Genomic DNA, 10,621 nt, shown 5'->3' on the forward strand with positions numbered 1-10,621 from the left:
GAAGCTTAGTAGACCTTTTCTTAAAACAAACGGAACCTACCACTCGAGAGGACTGTGCATAAAAATATGTAGATGAATGTGTCTGGAGTTAGTTTGTAAGAGCAAGTATCAAACATTTTTTGTTCTCCCTACAGTGGTTGAAGCAATGAAGGAAGCTCAGGAAAAACTCACAGGAAAATTTGCCAAGAAACATGTTGAAGATGAGTTATAACCTCTGCATTTCATAAATGGAAGTGTTCCCCTGATTACCACAAACTTTTATGTCACAGGGGTTGTAACCTTTATTCATATTATTGGACCTGCAGTACTGGTGCCCCCTTCTGTCCAATCACTGTGAAGGGATTGGGACACCTGTTGTGGAAAGCCACTTTACCGTGTTACTTTACTCAGTATTTGCAGAACACTGTCAAAATGTACTTTTTTACAAGTACAGTAAATTTATTTTTGGTGCAGATAAACTTAGGTGGGTGTGCATTTTTAACAGTAATTTAAAGAGCAAAAACCACCAATTAGAAATCTTTTTCTACAACAGTAATGAAAGGCAAGTTTAAATGCCATTTCTGATTATTAGTAGTTACTGCACATCTTTTCTTTGCACTATTGGCCAAGAAAGCCTAAATTCATTTCTTGTTCCACCTCTATACGTTGGTTAAGCCATTTTTGTATTTCTTTAGTAGCATTTGACTTATCGGCTCACTAGCTATTGATTAACAGATACAAAGTGGCATGAAGCACAAACCTTTTGTTGAGGTGTAATGGTTAGTTCATGCAGAACTGATGTTTCAGTTTTGGGTGGTGACTGGTTGTCATACCCTGCAAATTTCTTGTGAATCTTGCATAAGAGAAATATGTTGTTTGACTCTTCTTAAAATGCAGATTGCATGACTTCAATACATCTCAATCGCAGACCTAATCATTTAGCTTATTTCAGGTCACTGGCTCATATTATTGATGTCAAAGCATCCTCATGACAGTCAGGGAAGTAGAGTTTTCAGCGGAGGGCTCCAATGGCAACCTACGTATGTCTAGCTATGAGTTTCCTTTTGAAACAAAAACTTTCAGAGTTGTCTGAAACCATTTCTTCCTATGCCCTTTAGGTGGCACCATTTATGCTTTTTTTTCGTTCTTTTTTCAATGCTGGGAACTAATGCAGGTGCTGGCAGCTTAAAAATGAAAGGACGTATTGGGTGCAGCATACTAAAAAAAAATAAAAAAAATTGATACTTCCATTTTGATTTGGTTTATTCAGAAAAAAGCTCAACTCTTCATATTATCTGTCATAAATTACAAACCGTGGCTGCTCCATTCTATTTCTGGATCTGGCAGTGGTGGGAACTAACTGTTTGGTCCAAAAGTTATTTGAGCAATAATTCTCACTTGCATATTGAAATTTTTATGTACAGACACAAATTTCTTACTGCAGTATTCAATCCTAAACCGCTTGCTGCCATTTAAGGTGAGCAAACAGCACTGTGCTGTTAAGATAAATTTACTTGTTTCAAGTGTAAACTTTAAATGCCTTCATATTGATTCCAATAAGTATTTTTTACCTTATAAAATGCTCTATTTTTCTTGTACTATTTAAAAAAATAATTGCCAAGGATTACAAAAAAATTTAAGAGAATCTTGTCCATAAAATAGAAAGCATTACCTCCCTAAGCAAGACTTCAGAAAATTAGGCTTTCATTGTTTGGACTGCTGTAATGTAAAGTAATGGAAGTTGATATCTCAATGCTACAGTGGGTAACTGTACTTTGCAATTCATCAAACTGTGCTTTTGTATGGCCTTATTAAATAACCCTGGCAATGCATTGCATGAAGGGTATTGTAGTCCTGGACGTTTAATGCATGTCTATCATCTGCCTTTATGCTTAGGAGGCATACAAAATGGCTAAACCATTCTTTGCAACTGACAGATAAACATTTAATAAATTCCAGCTGGATTAAATCTTTCTGTATTCCTAAATCCTCAGGTTCCTTTCATTTATTTTCCATCATCTGTAATAGTCATGTGTTACTAAACCTGTGGTATGTATGTTTTATAAGTGATCTTTAATCTTCACATATATAATTTGGTGTTTTTATTGCATGTCGTGTTTTTAAGCTTTATCCGTGATGGAACTTCTCCAGTACAGAATTGCTATATTCACATACACCACCATCTGCAACCCATGTAAGAATTCATTATTATAGACTCTGTAGAATGCAGTTTGCCTTTCACTGAAAAGCTATTGAAGACAGAATAAATCCTAGAACAGCCTTCTCTGCCATTTATACAATGGAGGAACCCTTTAAATAATTTTCAATTCTCAAGAAATCCCTGGTAAAGATTATATCTACAGCTAACAGTACACAATGCTAGGTACATATGAGTAGACTTTTTTTTTTCCTTCAACCCAGCGGGCTGAAAAAAACAAATTGACCGCTGTACTAACACAAGCAAGGTTAGTACATTGATCTTCCCCACTGAGCTATTGTGTTCTGACAGGGGGACTACCTCCCCACCAGAATACATTGATCAGCGCTCACAGCCATTGGCTGCAAGTGCTGATCGGATGCTGGTTTTCCAGCAAACCTGTTTGATAAAAGCCAGTCGTTAGAGCGTCTTCTGTTGGACAGGCTGCTGTACACACTGGCCAAATGTCAGATGGTTTCTGATGAACCAGCTGATATTTGGCCCATGTGTATCAGCCTTTAGCTTGATCAGTCAATATAGTTGAAAATATTGGAATAAACAAAGCAAAGAGTGAGGACCTGTCTTGCACTGGTGGTCAGTGTATTGTCCCCCTTATACTGATAATCACTGTGACCATGATGTTGGTGCCAGAACTATGCAGACATTGTTGTGGTGGTGGTGGTGGGGGAGGATGAGATCAATCTGCCACAGTAACCACTACAAACCTCTGGAGGAACCCTGATTGAGAGACTGATGCCAGATAACCTTTTTCCATACATATATTTCCTTTGTAATAGGTGCATAATATCCTCACTTTGCTGAGCCACATCTCACTTCATGTACACTATATTACCAAAAGTATTGGGACGCCTGCCTTTACACGCACATGAACTTTAATGGCATCCCAGCCTTAGTCTGTAGGGTTTAATTTGTGCAACAGGGACATGTAAGCACTGCACGGGTTAACTGCTCGTTTTGTTCTAGGGGAGAGGACAGTGGAGATGTACTTTCCTGACCCGCCGGTCCTCCCCACACAAGTATGGTCCGGCACCCCTGCGTTCCAGCGGTCTTAAAAATGGACTGTTTCTGTCGTCGGCACACTCAGAGCACATTCGATGAACAAAAAATAAATTTTGCCAGGAGTTCTGCTTAAAAAAAAAAAAACTTTGGCTGGAGTCAATAATTTATCTAAACACACACCCTTTGGGACGTTCAGGGTATTATCCTTAAACACAAAGACTGCTATTGCTGTCCTTTAAAAAAAAAAAAAAAAAATGTTTCTGATCTGCCTCTGACTTCAATATTTTGAGTCACTGACCTAGAACAGTGAATATCAGGAATACAAAAAGTATTGTCATGGGAGCCAGGTACCTAATGTTTTTCATGTATTTTCGCAATGTATAGATTTGTATTTGTTTTGATTTCATAAATCTTGGCATTCCAAGATATAGTAATACTTCAACAGCAATAGGGTTCAGGTTGGCAGAGCAAAAATTTTAAGGTAAACTCTAGGACAGGGATAGGCAACCTCGGCCCTCAAACTGTGGTGAAACTACAAATCCCATCATGCCTCTGCCTTTTAGGAGTCATGTCTGTGATTGTCAGGGTCTTGCAATGTCTCATGGGACTTGTAGTTTCAAAACAGCTGGAGGGCTGAGGTTGCCTACCCCTGCTGTAGGAAATCAGGTCACTCCGCGTTAACTATGACCTAAGGATGAGGGACAGAGGTTTGCCATTACATGATTCACTTAACCACTTCACCCCCTGGCAGGGGCGGACTGATAACTCATGGGGCCCCCGGCCAATATGAGATTATGGGGCCCCCAGGCAATCAGAGAATATGGGGCCACACAGTACACACACAGTACACACACACACAGTATATACATACATGTACACACAGTTTACACAGACCGATGTAAAAAAAACACAGATTTATACATACTGTCCCTGGTTTTACTGAGGCTGGCAACCCTGATGGGGCCCCCTAGTGGCCCAGGGCCCTTGGGCAGTGCCCAAGTGGCTCAATGGTCAGTCCGCCCCTGCCCCCCGGAAGAATTTACCCGCTTCCTAACCAGAGCACTTTTTGCGATTTGGCACTGTGTCGCTTTAACTGACAATTGCGCGGTCCTGCGACGTTGTACCCAAACAAAATTGATGTTCTTTTTTTTCCCAAAAATGGAGCTTTCTTTTGGTGGTATTTGATCGCTTCTGCGGTTTTTATTTTTTGCGCTATAAACAAAAAAAGAGCAACAATTTTGAAAAAAACACAATATTTTGTACTTTTTTGCTATAATAAATATCCCCATTTTTTTGAAAAAAAAAAAAAGAAGCTAATTTTTACTCAGTTTAGGCCAATATGTTTTCTTCTACATAATTTTGTTAAAAAATTGCAATAAGCGTATATTGATTGGTTTGCGCAAAATCGTAACTGCGACATTATGGCGGACACATCGTACAATTTTGACACATTTTTGGGACCGTTGGCATTAATACAGCGGTCCATGCTATAAAAATACATTTGATTACTGTAAAAAAATGGCAGTGAAGGGGTTAACACTAGGGGGCGATCTAGAGGTTAACTGTGTTCCCTGGGAGGTGATTTTATCTGAAGGGGGAGGGGATTGACTAGGAACCACGATCCGTCACTTCCTCTAGCGAATAGCTTTACACACTCATCCCTGTTTACTCACCTGAACAAAACCTGGTATTCCCCTAAAGGGACATGATGCTCTCCACTGTCCACTGCCTCCCTACATTGTAGCACTTGGTGCCTAAACAACCAATTGTCAGACCAGATAGTTGTCACATGGGACTAGGGCGATGGGCCCTTAGCATGGTGTATACCTAATAGTGTAATGATTTGTTTATAGTGACACGATTTTTTTACCTCAGTTTGGCAAAGTAAAAATTTAACTTTTATAGTTGTGTGTTTAATTTAAAAAAAAAAATAATAATAAAAAATGTATATTTTCCCTATGGTTAAAATGATACCTGGGCTATTTTTATAATCCTGTTCTGTTACGAAACTTAACGATTTTGGCTGTGAAAAAAACTTGCCTTTTTTTGGAAAAATCTGCACTTTCCCCAGAATCCCTTTGTGTGATCAGTTCATAAATCATATGGTTGTTGTTGATGTGGAGGATCATTGCAGAGGCAGAGCTGCTGATTGGTCAGCTCTTCTGAACATCATTCCCCAAGTCCCAAAAGTAGAAACCGTGTGATCAATGCTAAGCTAAGGTCATGTGATGAGGTGCTAGATCCTGTTTTATTAGAGAAATGTAAGCTTTTCATAGTATAATACAGTCAAAATAGCTTGAACGTGCATTTTGCGTACAAGTCTAGAGTAAAACCTAATTTACTGATGTAAATTTGGCTTTGGACTTCTGTCCACCAAACACTTCACTTAACAGCAGAACTGTACTTCTGACTTTTGTTAGAATCCTGTAAGAAGTGGGGTCTCCTCCATGCAACTGCACAGGAAGGATTTAATAAAATCGGGGATCTCTTCTCACTTATGGGAGATTTGTACAGATGAGCCTGTCCATTGTGTTTAGGTTACATACTGATATATATAATGTAAATAATGAATTCTTACATCATAATTGCCTACAACTTCAAATACAAAAGAGAAATTAAACCACATACTGTATGTGTGGAATATAATGGCCTTTCTGACAAATGTGATACGGGTTAACTGGACATTGAAATGTGTTCCTGTTTGTGTGATCCTGCATGTTTGTTTACATTTATTGCATTGCCTTTCTTTTTCCAATGAAGAACTTGCTATGAGTTTTGTAACAAAAAAAATATACAATTTTGTTAAAGAAACGTACATGTCTTGTTATTGTTCAAACTGGGTAACAGACGTGGCTTATGGAGGTCTTGAGAGCTACAGAGGCAAGATAAAGCCACTTCCTGGGTACAAGGTCATTTCTCGATCACTTACTTACTGGGGGAGATTTACTAAAACTAGAGCTTGCAAAATCTGTTGCATCGCTGCATAGAAACCAATCTGCTTCCAGGTTTTATTGTCAAAACTTAACTAAACTAACTGGAGTTAGAAGCTGATTGGCTACCATGCACAGCTGCACCAGATACTGAGTGATCCAGTTTTGGTATAACCTCCCCCCCCCCCCCCCCCCCCAATACGTCTTAGTCTGCACTGTGTCACTGTACGGAGGTGGCCATCTTGGTGTGGTTTTGCTTCATCATCTTGGAGCCTCCAAGGAGAACAGCATAGTGATGACATCACTAAGGCCTCATGTACACGGCTGCTGGTAAACGGACGTTTTAGGAGCAGTTGGGCATTTTTTTCAACTGCTCCTGAACTCCCCTCTGTTATCTTATCAGTACATGTACACAGGTTCGTTTATATAGTCTTTTCTAGGCACTTGCGTTTTAGAGGCTTTTTTTGGAACCCAAAAAAATGTGATCAGGAGCTGTGTTTAGAGGCATTTCAAACGCGGCTACCTGCGTTTAGACGCGTTTTTGTCTAGTAGCGTTTTTAAAGGGAAACATTTTAATTATTACTTTTGAGCCTTGAAAATGCTAAAAACACACCAAAAACTCAATTATCCCTGTATGCAAGCTTGATATACCATGTGATATTCCCCTCATTAGCCAATTATGCTGTACAATAGAGATAGAGATATTGATAAATATGTACACATACCTGAGAGTCACCAACAGACGTTCCTCTGGTGGCACGCTTTTCCTCCTGTTGGTGTCTAACCTTTTCCAAGAGAATGTCAAAGGTGGCAATTGACATGCATGTAAAATGACAAAAATTCTCTGGGTAATTACGCAGCTGAACATACATATTAGAAAAGTATTCTGTGGACGTGTGTTGAGCCATCAATGGATGTGTCCAGTAGCGATGAACTCTGGTCCTCTCACGCAATTTTCTACGTCTTAGAGCCTCAGCAAAAGCAACATCAGGAGCATTTCTTCACACATGCTCATCATGGGATCCATATTAACAAACCAATCAAAAATTAACAGCTAGCTACAAGCACACTGCTTTTTCAGCTGCTACTCACACTGTTCTCTCACAGAATGGCTGAAATAGTTAATAAATACTTGTTTTTAGTGCTTTCTAATCATTTGGGAGGGTCTCCTGAGGTTATCGTTAGTAAATGCTCTTGAATGCAAACACGACTTGCACACGGTGCTAAACGCACATTTTTAAACGTGGATTACTAGCTGTGATGTTCCAGCGTTCAGGGAGAGGTTGAGAAAAGTCCATGTACATGAAGCCCTAATCTTATCTCAAGTCACCTGAGACTAGAATTCAGATGCAGCAGTTCCTTACATCTCACACTGCAGATATACAGCGGTAGTCTTGAAGTGCCTAGGCACACTCGTATACCTGAAGTGCTACTTTTCAGAAGGATTTCAAAACCAAAGTTACAATTTTCAGGGTATTTCTTAGGCACACTCATCAATTCTAAATGTTGCCTATAACGGATAATGTTTATTGGGTTTAGGTTCCATTTACGGCATTGCTAGAAAGGATTAAGTCCAACATTTACAGTTTACACACCGCACAGGATTGTATAAGTGAGTCCAGCCTACAACCATCTATCCTGCTTCCACAATCTCTGAGTGATAGCCACTCGCCCACATCGCAAAGCATCACCTCTTTCACTAAAATGCAACGATAGATAAAACGCTAATCTTTAGTAATGGATGGGTTGAGCGAAAATAAAGAGCTTACATTCCCCAAAATTGTGGTGAAAATCAGTAGATTTTGCCGAAATGCATTTGGATCATGGTAAAAGTTGATGTGGATTTGGCCGTTTTTGAAGGTTGTGATAGATTTTATTGGACTTCTGTGGGTTACCAAAGCTCCTTTCAATAATCCTAGACCTGTTGTACCTAAAACAACCCATCATTTGCACAGAAAAAGAACGTAAACTAAAAAAAAAAATTAAAACGCAATTGTACACAAAAAGTTAAATGTGCAAAAAAAAAAAAAAAAAAAAAAAGGAAGAAAGCACAACTACAAAGCACACTGAAATAAACTACCTTGAACACAGCCTCCTTTAAAAAAAAATAACACCCTCAAAACTGGATTTTTTTTTGGGCAGATTTTACCTAATTAGCCTAACACTAAACTGGGAGTTTCCATTTTAGTGAAAATTCACATATGATGAAATCATTATTGATGAACTCATACCTACCTATAAATACATTGGAGAAGAGACAGCATCTTTGTGATCGTTATCGTAGAGATGCCCTTCCTGTCCATGTGACTTGTGTCCAACAGACCGGGTAGTAAAGTGAAATCTCTCAACGCAGGACAGCATTTCAAGCTGAATACCAGGTATGGCTATTTTTGCATAGATGGCAGACAGGTGTATAATTAGTCCACAGGGGTAATGGCAGAGTGCAAAAAGCAACCAATCAGAATTTATAGCTCATATGGTCTAAGCTGTAGTCTGGTTGCGTTCTCTTACTGAACTTTACACATAGAAATTATTGGTATGAATTTAGCTCCAAATTATCACCCGCGTACATTTTTTTTCCCCTTTAAAATGTGAATCCAGCCCAAATTGTACCTTTTTAGGTAGGGTTTTGCTCTAGATTTTCACTGGCTTTTTATATTTGTTTTGGAGAATCTGGTGATTAATAGTTACCAGATTCTCCATCATTGTGTCAGACTCCTGCTGCTTCAACTGGGGAAATCTCACTCCTTCCCCTGCTTTTTCCAGAACAAAAAATAGAAATAAACAGTTTGATACGATTGGTGTATTTATTAAAATGGTATAAAGGCAGGAGCACAGAGGTCACGCAGCTAAAACTGCTGGAAATCATTTTAGGGTGGTGATCAATCACAACACGAAGGCTACAAATGGCTACTTATGGCATACATTACACAGGTTACATATATTCACAATAATTTGCAAACAATCTCTCAGTGCACCAGATGTCTCTAATTAATTGATACTATATGCTGCTTGTGTAGCTTAAATCACAGACAGCCACTTATTACATTTGTCCAATGGTTGACTGCTATTGTTAGTTGTTAATTGCAAGTGATTGAGCTTCTGAAAATTCTCCTACCCTAATGCCTGGTACATACACAATGAGATTATCGGGCGAATGATCGTCTGGTTTTTTTTTTTTTTTTTTTTTGCATGCTAATTTCAGATTAAACCTGAAGAGTTTACTAAAGTCACGAAAATTCTCGTACGACAGAATAAAAATTCGGAAGTGATGTAACGTGTTGCAGTGTTATTTGTATTGCATTTTCGAACGACAACTGTACTAATTAAACAAAAATCGTACTATCTGGCATCGTATGAAAAAAATATTTGTGCACGTCCGATCGGATAATATCAGATGGACTTTCAAGATCAGCTCTCGAAAACTGTGTGCGAACGATCAGTTTATCGTACGATTGCTACGAAAGCGGTATTTTTTTCTACGATTTTCTGATAGTGTGTATGGGGCTTAAGGCATTCAAAAGGCACAGATCATCTTCTTCTGTTCTCATTTAAGTTAATTGAATTCTGATTGGTTACGGTGCCATTTCTTCAGGTGACTGTGCTGTGACCGGCCGGTGACATCACACGGCTCTGGCCAGTTACAGAGCTGGAGTCCGCGGCCCCGGAAGGAAGATGGGCGAAGATGAATGTGGCCTCCAGTGGGGACGACGTGGGCTTCGTTTGCAGGTAAGTGTCGCTTAATGTGCTAGTATGCGATGCACACAAGCACATTATGCCTTTACTTTACAGGGACAAAGAAAGGAAGAAAAACCCACCTGCAATTACCGGTAATTACCACCAAAAGAAAGCTATTTAAAGGATGAAAATATTAAAAAGTTGATTTGGGAACAGTGTTGCATGACCACACAATTTTCATTCAAATTAACAACACTGAAAATTGGCCTGGTCAGGAAGGAGTGAAAGTGCCCAGTATTGAAGTGGGTTAAAGACCAGCCCCAACCAAAACCTTGTGATTAGCACAGGTAATATGCAAATGTATATGTACAAACTTCTGTCTGCTTATTGCTGGGCTTGAAGGACACTTTGCTGCCATTACCTTAGTTTTTCTAACACTCCAGTTGCATATGGGATAACGATCTTACCACGAGTTCTGCTTTTCCCCTCTACTCAATGGATCCATGGGGTTTGTTTTTCCAGGACAGGGAGGACAACTGGTTTGCTAGAAACGAACCATCTACATAATGTTATGGGTTTTTCTGGGTTAGTAACCCACTATTGTAGTCAGACAGCTTTTGAACAGATCAAAAGCAGCAGCCTGCAGTTTGGCCCCTTTCACACGGCGCCCCCATGAAGCATGATCCACTGAGCAGGTGGATGACAGGTATGCTATGCAAAGTGGGCGCGGACACAGCCCAACCTCTTCAATGGCACAATCGTGACCACGTGTCCGTTCCCATCCGAGCCACAAGATGGATGGGGAATAGGTCCCTCA

At 39.5% G+C, this 10,621-nt stretch overlaps 1 protein-coding gene across 2 annotated transcripts in view; it reads left to right on the forward strand.

Annotated features, from left to right (window-relative positions):
- Positions 1–6,007, forward strand: part of TXNDC12 (thioredoxin domain containing 12) — a 44,200-nt gene extending 38,193 nt beyond the window's left edge. The window contains exons 7-8 of one of the 2 annotated variants that reach the window (XR_012235348.1): positions 135–3,677; positions 3,835–6,007. Coding sequence is in view for 1 of the 2 variants with exons in the window: in XM_073593537.1 (XP_073449638.1) it covers positions 135–211 (77 nt within the window). In the remaining variant the exon portion in view is untranslated. Of the gene's footprint in view, positions 1–134 lie in introns of both variants that reach the window. The other variant, XM_073593537.1, reaches the window with a different exon arrangement.
- Positions 6,008–10,621: the final 4,614 nt, after the last annotated feature.

The sequence above is a fragment of the Aquarana catesbeiana genome, linkage group LG07 (genome assembly GCF_042186555.1).
Source record: "Aquarana catesbeiana isolate 2022-GZ linkage group LG07, ASM4218655v1, whole genome shotgun sequence".
NCBI lineage: Eukaryota > Metazoa > Chordata > Amphibia > Anura > Ranidae > Aquarana > Aquarana catesbeiana.